Raw genomic sequence first — 14965 nt, 5'->3', positions numbered from 1 at the left:
CGGGCCCCATGGCTCCAGCCTGGCCAGGTCCCCTCCCCCCCAGCAGACCCACACTCCCCCCCAGCTCGGTGCCATCTGCAAACTGGCTGGAGGTGCCCTCGATCCCCTCGCCCAGGTCATTGATAAAGATATTAAACAAGACCGGCCCATCCTGAATAACAAGCGAAAAACGTTGTAGGGTGAATTCATTCAGGCTTGCAAAGCCTCCTGCAGAAGGGAAACGCCAGAGGAAAAACTGTTCTCCTATTCTCTTCCCATACACCATCCCTGCTCCGTGCCTGTCCCCATGGCTGCTGCTGTCGTTTCAGGTGGATAAAGTTTGAAGAAAAGGTGGAGGAAGGCGGGGAGAGGTGGAGCAAGCCCCACGTGTCCACGTTGTCTTTGCACAGCCTGTTTGAGCTACGGACATGTCTACAGACGGGAACGGTGCTCCTGGACTTAGATGGCTACTCTTTGCCCCAAATTATAGGTAGGAGCTTGTGGGTTCCAGTGGTTTCGGATGGATTTTTTCCCCATGTTTTGAAGTTCTGGGAGCAGATTGAAATGCATTTGCTTGCTGCGTGCAAATATAAACAGTCTTGCATGGGAATAAGCAAAAAGAGGAGTTGAAAGCCATCAACTTGGTTCAATAAGTGTTGTCTTGAGCTTTCTGGGAGGGTTTGCAGTGGGGTAACCCATGCACCTCCCTCGTTCGGTACTTGCAGACGATGTCATTGAGAAGCAGATCGAGGATGGGCTGCTCAAGCCGGAGCTGCGGGAGAAGATAAGCTACGTGCTCCTCAGGAAGCACCGTCACCAAACTAAGAAGCCAATCCACCGGTCCTTGGCTGACATTGGAAAGTCCGTCTCCTCCAACACAAGTGAGTCCTTGGGATCCAGCCTGCATCCGGTTGCATCCTTGAGTCTTCGGTGAGCAAGCCTGGGGGGAGGAAGATCTCAGAAGGAAAGGGGGAAACCCAACCATTTGGGGGCACCCAAGTATTTACAGCCTTAAGAAAGACCCCAAAAGCTCTGCTACTGGTGGCTTTAAGGGTGGGGTGTCATCTGTAGCCAGAAGCCAAGGAGATGTCTGCTGGGATGGACAACGGCGTTGGCAGTCGCTTGGCCAAGGGGCTTTCTGGCAGAGCAGCCTACAGACAAATCCAGTCTGCTCCGCAGTTGAACCTGCCTATTTTTGAGCCATTATAAAAGGGGATTTGTTTGTTTTCACGCTAGATTATTTACTTAGGTTTAAACAGAGGTCATTTGGTGGAGCCCGGGATTTGCCAGGCTTCGGCTGCTCCCCGGGTAGACAGAAACAGCAGCGCCCAAGCTCAAAGTGCACACGGAAGAGGCTGCCAATAAGCAATATTCCCAGCCCCTGGGCATCCCCAGGTCTCCAAGCGGCCATCACCCATGTTGGAGGATTAGATATTTGAGCTAACGTTTGCCCAGAAGCCTTGAAAACGGAGCACAACTTGGAAATGGTGTGGTTAGTCCCTGTTGATAGGAAAAGTAGGGGCATCTTTTGTGTTTCTAGGCCCTTGCTGAGACGATGGCATCGCTTTGAGTTTGCAAATAGGGACACCAAGGAAAAGATGGTCCCTGGTGGGAGCAGAGGGGTCCCTCGCATTGCTTGTGCCAATGGCGACTTTGTGATATTGGAATAAACGCCACTGGCACACTGAAAATAGGGTCATGCCCAGTGGGAATGCCATCGTTTTAGTGGGGTTAAGAAAAAAAAAAAGAAGATGGATGCTGTGGTTGCAGTGGGTGTTTGACAGATGCAGAGCAGCTCAACAAAACTGGTCCAGATGTTTTTTTCCCAAGGAAAACACAGTTTGGGGAATTCAGGAGGTTTTCTGAGAAAAAGCTGGGCTTAACACAGAAAATGCCTGGGGGGAAAGGGGAGTCTTGATAGCTAAATAATTCAGTTTAAACATCTGACATGAGAAATGGGACTCGTCATCAGTTGAGGAAGGAGAAACGTTCACGTGAAACTTGGTGGCAGCCAACGTAAATATTTTCAAGTGTGAAGTTCACAGCAAATTCCAAGTGTAGGTTTCTTTGGAGAATTAGGAGTTCAAAAAGCCAAATAAAGCATTGGGTCTCCCAAAGTAACAGGAATTGTGCTTCTTGAACCCATTTACAGCCTCAAAGTGAGCGTTGGTGGGGCGTGGAGTGGTGCAGGCTCCCTGCACGGAGCCTCTGCAGCGGGGAGACTTGGGTTAAGGCAGTTTATTCTTTTCTAATGGGAAAATTACTTCTGGGTGGGATAAAAGCACAAATGAGAGTGGGAGGGAAAAGCAAAGGGCTGGTGTATCAGCACTGGAAGGGTCACATCTGTACCAGGCAGCTGATTTTCAGCCTGGCCTCTTGCCTTCAGCATCACCCGACGGTTCCCCATGGCACCTGCATCTCCTCTAACGGTCGGGGGACCTGCGGATGCGGCAGAGCGCAAGCTACGGCCGCCTGCGTAAGCCAGGGAGAGGGTGGCAGGGAGGCGAAAACGGTCCTAAAAGAAGCAGGAGAAGGGGAAAAAAAAAGAAATAATCAAGTTGCAGTATGAGAGTGGGCGATTGGAATTACAAGGGGATCCCACCACAGCCGTAAATGAGATGTGGTTTGTGTAACCACAGGGTGACTGGTATCAAAAAACACATATTCTTGGGTTTTCATCTTATTGCAGCTGGTTTGCAAGCCCAGCTATAATAAAGAATGGGGTTTTTTTCTTGTGCTTGAAGTCTTCCCACCACATTTTCTCCTCACATGTCCCTTTAGGGCCATGGTTTAGTGGTGGGATGGCAGGGTTAGGGTAATGGTTGGGCTTGATGATCTTAAAGGTGTTTGCCAGCCTAACCAATTCCATGATTCTATGAAATTGGGCTGCACATCACGGGGCAGTTTTCTCATCTTCTCTCTTTATCTCCATCAGGTCACGCGCAGAGTCGAAGCATGAACGACATCTCGGACACGCCGAGCACCGACCAGGTAATCGTCCCCGAAAACATCAGTGAGATGCTGTGGGAAGCATCACCAACACAACCCGCGATGGGGCAGGGGCTCTGTGGTTGGTCAGGTCCATGTGAGCTTTGCGCAGCTTCGCTCAGTCGATAACCACGTGAATTCCTAATTAGGGAAATTAATACACGTATTGATCCCTGCTAACTCATGGGGAAGCTGTCCCAGAAATAATACCTGTGCTTGCAAGTTGAATGCAGAATTAGGGACGTGTGAGGATGTCGCTGTAGCTTGAGGTCCTTAGGGTGGAGAAAAAAAATTCCTTAAAATCTTCAGGCGGGAAAGGAACGGTGCTTGGAAGAGTGCAGGGATCCCAAACGTGCCTTTGCTTGGCTGGGTAAGGGCAGCTGGCAGGGGGTAAATCCTAACCAAGCACTTGGGTCTGCAAACGTCCATACAGCTCTCGAGACAACGGTCTGTAAAGACAGAGGGAGGTTCCGTTTTCCCCTCCGTTGGCACCGTGATGGATGTGGGTTTCTTAATGCAAAGCTCACCCCAGAGTCCGCCGGGGACTTTTCCCCCTGGTTTGCTTTGCATGGAGGAGCTGGGAAGGAGGTCAGGCTGCCTGGGCAGTTCGTGGGCAGATCTCTGCTTGCCGGTGCGATGGATCAGCGGGGTTTTGTGCCGTTCTTCTGCCAGATGTCCTGTCCCCATCCTGGCATCGAGGTTATTTAGCTGGGAACTGTTGATGCATTATACGGGCTTTGCTTTTTTCCTGCCTGTGCATGATTTCAGCATAAACCTAAGGGAAAACTAAATGCAACGTGGGTTTGTAGGGGACCCTGTGGTATTACGGCTTGCTTTTCCCCGGCGATGTCCTTGCTGGGCTTACCTGGGGTGATGCAATTTAGGGGGAAGCAAAGGATGGGAATTCATGCATCGCTGGGAGCCATGGGACAGGGCTGCCACGATATCAGGGAGGCAGAAGGTTCCCAGGGCACTTTCCTAATTTAGAGGTGCAATAAAGCAAACCAACCGTCCACAAACGAACCCCAAATATCGGCCTCCAGCGGTGGGGTGCGGAGGGTTAATCCCAAAATATGCAAAGCATTTAGGTTTAATCGCCCTATTAGGCCCACTACAAAGGGACTTTTTAAGTGTTACTCAAAGCTTAGTGGTCACTGTTAACTCCTGCTCTTGCTTATTCCAAGCTGCATTGGAGAAGTTGCTTTATTATTATTATTTTTTTTCCATTTGGGTTTAAAAGATTAGAAAGGGGAGAGCTTGCTGCCCGGCTCACATGCCTCCCCTCATGCTGGCATATAGATTATAATAACACCCTGCTTGGGTTGGTATTGAACCCTTTTAGACTAATAATGAAAGAGCTGCAGGGGAGAAGAGACCGGGGGAATAAATCCATGAATGAGGTTTCCTACTTCCATTATTTGTTCCTGCTCCGAGGATGAGATTGGCGGGGGGGGGGGGGGAAACGAGCTACAAAAACTTCACATATGCACAGCACCGAGCGGTGTTCCTGCATTAGGGTCTTGGGGAGCCCAGGGCTGCAAGCAGACCTGCAAAAATGCATGGTGGCTTGCTCGCAGCTCCGTATTTTTTGACTCGGATCTCCTGCAGGGAGATTGCACGGCGTTTTCCTTGCGTAGACCCCAGCGCAGCAAAGCGCCTTTTGCAAACGGCCCAGTTGCACGTTGTCTTAGGGAACCCTGAGCGGGTGGTTTCAAGTTAATCTTGGGCTTAGCGATGGTTTTGAGTAATGAAGAAATTCAGCTTCATGAATTCTTGCTGGTTGATTCTTGGGCATGGCTCTTAAATGCCCACATCTGGGAGTCCTGGGACCATCACAGATTAAGAGGTTTGAGCCTGTGGCTTCAGCTTTTGCATTCGGGATGTGGAAAAGAGGGGGGAAAAGCCAAATTTCGGCAACCACTCTTTTCCCCGCCCTCATATTTCCAACAGCTGAAGAACAAATTCATCAAGAAGATCCCTAAGGATGCAGAGGCCTCCAACGTGCTGGTGGGAGAAGTGGAGTTTCTGGAGAAGCCCTTCGTGGCTTTCGTGCGGCTCCTCCAGGCGACGATGCTGGGAGGGGTGACAGAGGTGCCCGTCCCCACCAGGTGAGCACAATTCCTTTGAGTCCAGAGCACGCAGTGGTCTCAGGACACAGAACACCGGTGGTCTGAGGTTACCAACACGGTGCCTTTCCCTTCTCAGGTTCCTCTTTATTCTCCTTGGTCCCGCGGGAAAAGCCAAATCCTACAACGAGATCGGCAGAGCCATCGCGACGCTCATGGTGGATGATGTGAGTGGATGCAATGCCCGGCCCTCGCTGGGAACCCCCTTGCTCAGAGCCAAGGAAAAAAAGCAATTTTCATCCTATCACCCAAACCAATGAGCTTTAAAATCCCATAACAACCTGGGCCTGGTCACATTCCCAGGCTGATGCGTCTCCTCTTTTGACCCCCAGCTCTTCAGCGATGTTGCCTACAAAGCCCGGGATAGAGAAGACCTGATCGCCGGCATAGATGAGTTTCTGGATGAAGTCATTGTCCTGCCGCCCGGCGAGTGGGACCCCAACATTAGGATTGAGCCACCCAAAAAAGTGCCCTCAGCTGAGAAGAGGTAGGTGGGAGACGTGGGGCTGGTCCCAGCCCTGTGGCCATCCCCACCTCTTCTGTTTTGGAGATGCTGAAGGAGGACAGCAGCTTTGCTTGCCTTCATCCCTAGAAATCGTCTCTGCAAATTTTCCAGAAATGCTACTTTTTCAGCAGTTCTTGCCCCCAGATCAGCTCAGAACCAAACCTGCTTTACCCCCCCAGGTTGAGCAAATCCAGCTCTTGATCTTTCCAAATTCACCTCAAAACCTAAGTGCAGGCAGAGAGCTACACCATGGCCTTGGTCATGGTCCCTGCATCAGGACCGGCTTGGTAGGGCAGGCACTGCAGCTGACACCGGTGACTCTCCCCCGTAGGAAATCGGTTTTCTCACTGAACGAAGTGGGGCAGATGAACGGCGCGGCTGGGGGGGCAGGCGCCGGGGGCGGTGGAGGAGGCAGCGATGATGGGGAGATGCCTGAAGTTCACGAAATTGGGGAAGAGCTCGCGTGGACCGGCAGGTAAGCAAGCACCCCACCACCCAAAAAACTTCAGAGAGTGCCAGCACCCATCAGCATCTTCTGCTGGCTCACGCCTTCTTCTCCAGGGGCACAGAGGGGTGAAGTCCTTCTGGGAACAGGCTTTTTCACAGCATCAGATCTATTTGGGGGGAAGGCCCATGCATCTGGACCTTGGTGGTGTCTCCCCAGGTTTTGCGGTGGCCTCTATTTGGATATCAAGAGGAAGCTGCCCTGGTTCCCGAGCGACTTCTATGAAGGCTTTCATATCCAGTCCATCTCTGCCATCTTGTTCATCTACCTGGGCTGCATCACCAACGCCATCACGTTTGGGGGCTTGCTTGGGGATGCTACGGACAACTACCAGGTCGAGTCCAAGGAAGGGGGGTCACTTTGGCTCGGGGACAGCAAGCAGGGACGGGACGGGATGGGACGGGACGGGATGGGATGGGACAGGATGGGATGGGTTTCAAACCCCTTGTGCCATGCCAAGCTTTAATGCTTGGGATGGAAATTCATTGCCAAGTGGGACTGGCAGTCCCGAAATACCTGCAGGATGAAAAACCCCATCTCAACAGCAGTGCCAGGAGCAAGGGGACGTGGTCCCAACCATCCTCTATGGGTCCAAGCAGAGGTCCTTAATTCCCATCCAGAGTGTTGGTGGGGATGTAACGTGGCACAGCATCACTGTAAAGCTGGGTTTGATCCACCCCCAGGGTGTCATGGAGAGCTTCCTTGGTACGGCGATGGCAGGCTCCATGTTTTGCCTCTTCGCCGGGCAGCCGCTCATCATCCTCAGCAGCACCGGCCCCATCCTCATCTTCGAGAAGCTGCTCTTCGACTTCAGCAAGTAGGTGCTGGGCAATGCCAGGGGGAAGTGGGACCCATCCATATCAGGGTGGGAGCTGTCCTCCAGCCCACGGTGTGCTCTCATGGGGCTGCTCTCACCATGTCCCCACTTTCAGAGGCAACGGCATCGACTACATGGAGTTTCGCCTCTGGATCGGCTTGCACTCTGCCCTACAGTGCCTTATCCTGGTGGCCACCGACGCCAGCTTCATTATAAAGTACATCACCCGCTTCACAGAGGAAGGCTTCTCCACCCTCATCAGCTTCATCTTTATCTACGACGCCATCAAGAAGATGATTGGAGCTTTTAAGTATTACCCCATCAATTCGGACTTCAAGCCAGACTACGTGACCATGTACAAGTGCGAGTGCATCGCTCCCGACCCAGGTGAGTACACATCTTTTTCGGCGCCGGATGGGGAAGATGAAGGGGATGGGGGGGTCCTGCCACGGATAAATCCCACTGGATCATTAGCCAAGGACGTGGAAGGAGGCAGCTATCCAGACAGCATGGGTGGAGAGACCTTGTCCTCCTCCTCTGAACGTGATTTTGGGAAAGATGGAAGTACAGCCTTGTCCCCCATGGATGAGTGCATCGGTGCTTGCCAGGACACAGGAAACGGTGCGAGAGAACCAGGGTCTCAGCAGCCAGACCTGGATGGATAAAAAGGAAATATGGAAAAAAGAAAAAAAGGGAAAAAGAGACATTTTATATCATTAATTTCAACCTACTGCCAATGGAAACTTATTCTCCACAAAATACGCCAGAGGGGTTTTGTCCTCTCCGGTGTCCAGGACACCCTGGGATGTCCCGGTTGGGTGTGGAAACCTCCTTGTTTGGTTTTTTTTCTCCTCTTTCTTACTCCTTTTCAAAAAGGAGAGGCCATCGGGCTCTGAGCAGATGGTCTTTTGATGGCTCCCCTGGTTTTGCTCTTGGACAGACATAACCGATGATCCCCGGTCTGACTCGTGCAGCTCAGATGCTCCCGCGGCCAACTGGAAGGGAGCGGAGATCTTCGTTTTGGGCTAATGCCAGCGACTGCCTGCTCTCAGATGAGCTGAATTTATTTTAAAAGTCTAAATTTAATTTAAAAAGTCAATTTGGGGAGAATCAGCTGCAGATAGAGGAGGCAGAGGGGTGTGATGGTGAAGCTCTCCCCAGAAGTACCAAGCATCCAAGACCTGCCATGCAACGTGTTCTGCTGTTGCAAGAAGAGATCTTACTGCCACGATGGAAATCACAGTCATTGGGTTTAATTTTCTATTTTTCCTTGATTTCTCTTTGTCAACCACGCACTGAGTGACCTGATCCTGTTGGATTTTGAAAGCCCTGAGTGCAGCGGGGAGCACCCGCAGATGACGCAATCCTTTCCAAACCAAAACCCTCCCAAATTTGACTTGCGGGAAAGCGAAGCCTCATGCCTGACACAATTCCTGGGGGGTAGAAATATCCCGAACAGGACCGTGACCACCTCCACCCACCCGTGTGTGCCGGCATCTGCCCAGCAGCACCCACCACGGCGGCTTAACGCAGGAGGAAAGCAAAGCCTTTAGCCTCCAGGGAGGTCTCCCCCCTTTCCAAGCCCCATCCTGAGCAACCCCTGGGTGGCCGAGCAGCATTTGCACCCCAAAAACCTTCAGCCTCTTTGCAACCCAGCCCCACTCCTTGCCCTGCCCTTGCCTTGGCACCCAAGGCAGCGGTGTCCGCACTGGATTTTCCATTCCTCTAGATATTGAGAAATTATGTTTATTCCCCCCTACATCCTTTTTTTTTTTAATTCTTTTTTTTTAAATTAGTTCTGATTTTTGATTATTATAACTGATTTGTACCATATTTGTCTCTGCTGCACACATCAATTTGGGCTGATTTCAATCTCAAGTGAGTATCGCCTTCTAAATATTAAAACTATTTCAATATTTGATACTCTTCCCCCCGGGGGATTTGTTGTTATTTTTTTTTCCATGTATTTTACTTTTCTTTCTGCTCTGATAAAAGGGTTTCTGTCGAGCCCTTAGGGGTCCTCTCTTAAAATACCACCAGTGGTATGTCGTAGAAATCACAAATAAGGCTGGTTTCTGGAAAAATAAAAGGTTATGGAGGAGATGATGATTCTGCTCTAACCCAGCAATCGCTTCTCCTTCATTAATCCCTGGCGCCGGGGATGGAGGCGGCAGAGCAGGGCAGCTGAAATTCCTACTTGGCGCAGGAAGAGGATGGACCAGAGGGAAGAGGGGGGGGGCAGAGCAGTCCCGAACCCCGCTTTGGGGGCACCCATAAAGAACATGGGTGCTCCTGAAGCCGCGGAGCTGCGTCACCCGAAGAGCCGAGCAGAGCCGCTCTTTGCGCTGGAGGAGAAGGTGCCGGGGGCTAGAAAGGATGTTGGTGTTTTGGGGTTTTTTTTACAGTAAGACACCAAAACTCCCCTAAAATATTAAAGACAACCAAAAAAACCCCAACAATACAAAAAATTTGGGCGTGATTGGGTGCCGCCTCCCCAAAAATAACAAGCTGCTTTTTTAGTCTCCTACCCCCATGGTTTTAAGACGCGGGCGTCGGGATGCTCGACCCCGCTGCCGGCAGCTTCCCTGGGAAGCTCCTAAAAATTTTAAGAGCTGGGAAGCTCCTAAAAATTTTAAGAGCTGGGAAGCTCCTAAAAATTTTAAGAGCTGGGAAGCTCCTAAAAATTTTAAGAGCTGGGAAGCTCCTAAAAATTTTAAGAGCTGGGAAGCTCCTAAAAATTTTAAGAGCTGGGAAGCTCCTAAAAATTTTAAGAGCTGGGAAGCTCCTAAAAATTTTAAGAGCTGGGAAGCTCCTAAAAATTTTAAGAGCTGGGAAGCTCCTAAAAATTTTAAGAGCTGGGAAGCTCCTAAAAATTTTAAGAGCTGGGAAGCTCCTAAAAATTTTAAGAGCTGGGAAGCTCCTAAAAATTTTAAGAGCTGGGAAGCTCCTAAAAATTTTAAGAGCTGGGAAGCTCCTAAAAATTTTAAGAGCTGGGAAGCTCCTAAAAATTTTAAGAGCTGGGAAGCTCCTAAAAATTTTAAGAGCTGGGAAGCTCCTAAAAATTTTAAGAGCTGGGAAGCTCCTAAAAATTTTAAGAGCTGGGAAGCTCCTAAAAATTTTAAGAGCTGGGAAGCTCCTAAAAATTTTAAGAGCTGGGAAGCTCCTAAAAATTTTAAGAGCTGGGAAGCTCCTAAAAATTTTAAGAGCTGGGAAGCTCCTAAAAATTTTAAGAGCTGGGAAGCTCCTAAAAATTTTAAGAGCTGGGAAGCTCCTAAAAATTTTAAGAGCTGGGAAGCTCCTAAAAATTTTAAGAGCTGGGAAGCTCCTAAAAATTTTAAGAGCTGGGAAGCTCCTAAAAATTTTAAGAGCTGGGAAGCTCCTAAAAATTTTAAGAGCTGGGAAGCTCCTAAAAATTTTAAGAGCTGGGAAGCTCCTAAAAATTTTAAGAGCTGGGAAGCTCCTAAAAATTTTAAGAGCTGGGAAGCTCCTAAAAATTTTAAGAGCTGGGAAGCTCCTAAAAATTTTAAGAGCTGGGAAGCTCCTAAAAATTTTAAGAGCTGGGAAGCTCCTAAAAATTTTAAGAGCTGGGAAGCTCCTAAAAATTTTAAGAGCTGGGAAGCTCCTAAAAATTTTAAGAGCTGGGAAGCTCCTAAAAATTTTAAGAGCTGGGAAGCTCCTAAAAATTTTAAGAGCTGGGAAGCTCCTAAAAATTTTAAGAGCTGGGAAGCTCCTAAAAATTTTAAGAGCTGGGAAGCTCCTAAAAATTTTAAGAGCTGGGAAGCTCCTAAAAATTTTAAGAGCTGGGAAGCTCCTAAAAATTTTAAGAGCTGGGAAGCTCCTAAAAATTTTAAGAGCTGGGAAGCTCCTAAAAATTTTAAGAGCTGGGAAGCTCCTAAAAATTTTAAGAGCTGGGAAGCTCCTAAAAATTTTAAGAGCTGGGAAGCTCCTAAAAATTTTAAGAGCTGGGAAGCTCCTAAAAATTTTAAGAGCTGGGAAGCTCCTAAAAATTTTAAGAGCTGGGAAGCTCCTAAAAATTTTAAGAGCTGGGAAGCTCCTAAAAATTTTAAGAGCTGGGAAGCTCCTAAAAATTTTAAGAGCTGGGAAGCTCCTAAAAATTTTAAGAGCTGGGAAGCTCCTAAAAATTTTAAGAGCTGGGAAGCTCCTAAAAATTTTAAGAGCTGGGAAGCTCCTAAAAATTTTAAGAGCTGGGAAGCTCCTAAAAATTTTAAGAGCTGGGAAGCTCCTAAAAATTTTAAGAGCTGGGAAGCTCCTAAAAATTTTAAGAGCTGGGAAGCTCCTAAAAATTTTAAGAGCTGGGAAGCTCCTAAAAATTTTAAGAGCTGGGAAGCTCCTAAAAATTTTAAGAGCTGGGAAGCTCCTAAAAATTTTAAGAGCTGGGAAGCTCCTAAAAATTTTAAGAGCTGGGAAGCTCCTAAAAATTTTAAGAGCTGGGAAGCTCCTAAAAATTTTAAGAGCTGGGAAGCTCCTAAAAATTTTAAGAGCTGGGAAGCTCCTAAAAATTTTAAGAGCTGGGAAGCTCCTAAAAATTTTAAGAGCTGGGAAGCTCCTAAAAATTTTAAGAGCTGGGAAGCTCCTAAAAATTTTAAGAGCTGGGAAGCTCCTAAAAATTTTAAGAGCTGGGAAGCTCCTAAAAATTTTAAGAGCTGGGAAGCTCCTAAAAATTTTAAGAGCTGGGAAGCTCCTAAAAATTTTAAGAGCTGGGAAGCTCCTAAAAATTTTAAGAGCTGGGAAGCTCCTAAAAATTTTAAGAGCTGGGAAGCTCCTAAAAATTTTAAGAGCTGGGAAGCTCCTAAAAATTTTAAGAGCTGGGAAGCTCCTAAAAATTTTAAGAGCTGGGAAGCTCCTAAAAATTTTAAGAGCTGGGAAGCTCCTAAAAATTTTAAGAGCTGGGAAGCTCCTAAAAATTTTAAGAGCTGGGAAGCTCCTAAAAATTTTAAGAGCTGGGAAGCTCCTAAAAATTTTAAGAGCTGGGAAGCTCCTAAAAATTTTAAGAGCTGGGAAGCTCCTAAAAATTTTAAGAGCTGGGAAGCTCCTAAAAATTTTAAGAGCTGGGAAGCTCCTAAAAATTTTAAGAGCTGGGAAGCTCCTAAAAATTTTAAGAGCTGGGAAGCTCCTAAAAATTTTAAGAGCTGGGAAGCTCCTAAAAATTTTAAGAGCTGGGAAGCTCCTAAAAATTTTAAGAGCTGGGAAGCTCCTAAAAATTTTAAGAGCTGGGAAGCTCCTAAAAATTTTAAGAGCTGGGAAGCTCCTAAAAATTTTAAGAGCTGGGAAGCTCCTAAAAATTTTAAGAGCTGGGAAGCTCCTAAAAATTTTAAGAGCTGGGAAGCTCCTAAAAATTTTAAGAGCTGGGAAGCTCCTAAAAATTTTAAGAGCTGGGAAGCTCCTAAAAATTTTAAGAGCTGGGAAGCTCCTAAAAATTTTAAGAGCTGGGAAGCTCCTAAAAATTTTAAGAGCTGGGAAGCTCCTAAAAATTTTAAGAGCTGGGAAGCTCCTAAAAATTTTAAGAGCTGGGAAGCTCCTAAAAATTTTAAGAGCTGGGAAGCTCCTAAAAATTTTAAGAGCTGGGAAGCTCCTAAAAATTTTAAGAGCTGGGAAGCTCCTAAAAATTTTAAGAGCTGGGAAGCTCCTAAAAATTTTAAGAGCTGGGAAGCTCCTAAAAATTTTAAGAGCTGGGAAGCTCCTAAAAATTTTAAGAGCTGGGAAGCTCCTAAAAATTTTAAGAGCTGGGAAGCTCCTAAAAATTTTAAGAGCTGGGAAGCTCCTAAAAATTTTAAGAGCTGGGAAGCTCCTAAAAATTTTAAGAGCTGGGAAGCTCCTAAAAATTTTAAGAGCTGGGAAGCTCCTAAAAATTTTAAGAGCTGGGAAGCTCCTAAAAATTTTAAGAGCTGGGAAGCTCCTAAAAATTTTAAGAGCTGGGAAGCTCCTAAAAATTTTAAGAGCTGGGAAGCTCCTAAAAATTTTAAGAGCTGGGAAGCTCCTAAAAATTTTAAGAGCTGGGAAGCTCCTAAAAATTTTAAGAGCTGGGAAGCTCCTAAAAATTTTAAGAGCTGGGAAGCTCCTAAAAATTTTAAGAGCTGGGAAGCTCCTAAAAATTTTAAGAGCTGGGAAGCTCCTAAAAATTTTAAGAGCTGGGAAGCTCCTAAAAATTTTAAGAGCTGGGAAGCTCCTAAAAATTTTAAGAGCTGGGAAGCTCCTAAAAATTTTAAGAGCTGGGAAGCTCCTAAAAATACCCGCCCCCCCTCCCCGGCACTCGCCAGCCCCAGAGGGAGAAGCCGCTGAAGGAGAAGCCACATCCTCCGCCGGTGCATGGGATTAATCAGGGAGAAGTCGCTGCAGGGTTAGAAATGGGGAGGGGTTCTCCCCAAATCCTGGTCTGCCCTCGGGATGCTGATCCCCACACAGCTCTCGGAGGATGCGCTCAACCCCGTGTTTGCTTTGACGCCGGCCGGGCTCAGCCGCGCCTCTCCGGGTGAAGCCCGGCCGCTTTTAATACCAAAACCTCGATATTAGCCAAAAACCTCAATAACCAACTCCTTTCCCGCAGCCAACGCGACCTTGTTCGATGCTTCAGCTCCAGTGGCACCCAACACCACTAACGTTTCTCTGGTAAGCGGCTTTGCTCATCCCAATGGGAAATTTGGAACAGGGGAGGGCAAATCCCAGGGGCTTTTACATCTGGGGAGCCAGGGAAGCACGGGATTTGCGTTGATTTTGGGCTCGGCAGCACCAAATCCCCACTTTTTTGCCCAAATTAATAGCAGCACCGGGGTTTTCCCATGGTTATGGAGCTCCCAGCGGCAGCGGCCCAGGGAAATACCCCTTTGCTTGCATGCTGCGATTACTTAAAATACTAATTTTGCTTTTTTTTTGGCTGGGAAATACCCTTTTCCTTGCGTGCTACCATTGCTTAAAATGCTAATTTTGCTTTTTTGGGGGGGTTTCTCCCCAGTACAATGCTATTAACCTAACAGCTCTGGACTGGACTCAGCTGAGTAAGAAGGAATGTCTCAAATACGGCGGCAGCTTAGTGGGGAAATCCTGTAAATTCGTGCCCGACCTGGCCCTTATGTCCTTCATCCTCTTCTTCGGGACCTACTCCATGACCTTGACCCTGAAAAAATTCAAATTCAGCCGCTATTTCCCCACCAAGGTAAGGAAAACGCCGGGCCCGTACCCTCCTCTTTGCCAAAAGGTGGGAAAACCAGGAGCGATCGGTCTCTTTGCTGGATGCAAAGAGCTCCGAGGAAATAAATCTGTGTTTCTAGGAGGCGTTGGGAACGCTTAGGAGAATCCCCCCCGGGCTTGCAGCCGCTGGTTTGGCTCTTGCGTGGTGAATAACCCATCACTTCGCAGCGCAAAGGGGAAAATATCTGCGCTTTGTGGGTTGTGCCTGGGTTACCCGTGGGCGAGCGGAGCTGGAAAACCCCAGGGAAGGCTGCCGAAGCGGGAGCAAACCTCCCCATCCCGTTAATTAACTTCTCCATCCCGTTAATTACCCTTTCCACCCCCGTTTCCCCATCTTGCCTCCAGGTCAGGGCTTTCATTGCTGATTTTTCCAACGTCTTCTCCATCCTCCTCTTCTGTGGAGTGGATGCCTGTTTCGGACTGGACACCCCTAAGCTCCATATCCCCAGTATCATCAAGGTTCGGCCGCACTGGGGGGGCGGGGGGGAACCCTCACTTCTCCACCCTTTCCACCTCCTCACCGCTTTTCAGGGAAAATCACGGCTCCTCCAGTGTCCAGGCACCTTCTTAAAAGCAACTTGGTCTTTTCTGGGGAAATATTCTAATTCTGTGACTATTTTTTCCTTCCTTTTTTTTGTTGTTTTGCTTTCCCCCCCCCTTTCTCTCTTTTCTCGCTTCCGGCAGCTGCGTAAACTTATTAGCGATTTCTCTATCTTTATGTCCATACTAATGTTTGTGGGGCTGGATGTGCTTTTTGGACTCAACACCCCAAAGCTCCAAGTGCCTACAGATTTTAAGGTAAAAAAAAAAAAAAAAAAAAAAAAAGCCATAAAATTCCT

The 14965-nt window shown here is 47.9% G+C and overlaps 1 protein-coding gene across 1 annotated transcript in view; it reads left to right on the top strand.

The window, feature by feature from the left end:
* Positions 1-14965, top strand: part of SLC4A5 (solute carrier family 4 member 5) — a 25317-nt gene that overhangs the window by 3142 nt on the left and 7210 nt on the right. The window contains 14 exon segments of the mRNA XM_035898911.1: positions 309-469; positions 705-860; positions 2366-2455; positions 2915-2970; positions 4918-5075; positions 5173-5260; positions 5426-5580; positions 5930-6073; positions 6263-6437; positions 6787-6920; positions 7036-7307; positions 13486-13547; positions 13891-14091; positions 14472-14585. Of these exon segments, the coding sequence (XP_035754804.1) occupies positions 309-469; positions 705-860; positions 2366-2455; positions 2915-2970; positions 4918-5075; positions 5173-5260; positions 5426-5580; positions 5930-6073; positions 6263-6437; positions 6787-6920; positions 7036-7307; positions 13486-13547; positions 13891-14091; positions 14472-14585 (1966 nt within the window).

Source organism: Egretta garzetta, unplaced genomic scaffold, assembly GCF_000687185.1.
Source record: "Egretta garzetta isolate BGI_Z169 unplaced genomic scaffold, ASM68718v1 scaffold238, whole genome shotgun sequence".
Taxonomy (NCBI): Eukaryota; Metazoa; Chordata; class Aves; order Pelecaniformes; family Ardeidae; genus Egretta; species Egretta garzetta.
This window is presented reverse-complemented; position numbering and strand designations above follow the sequence as displayed.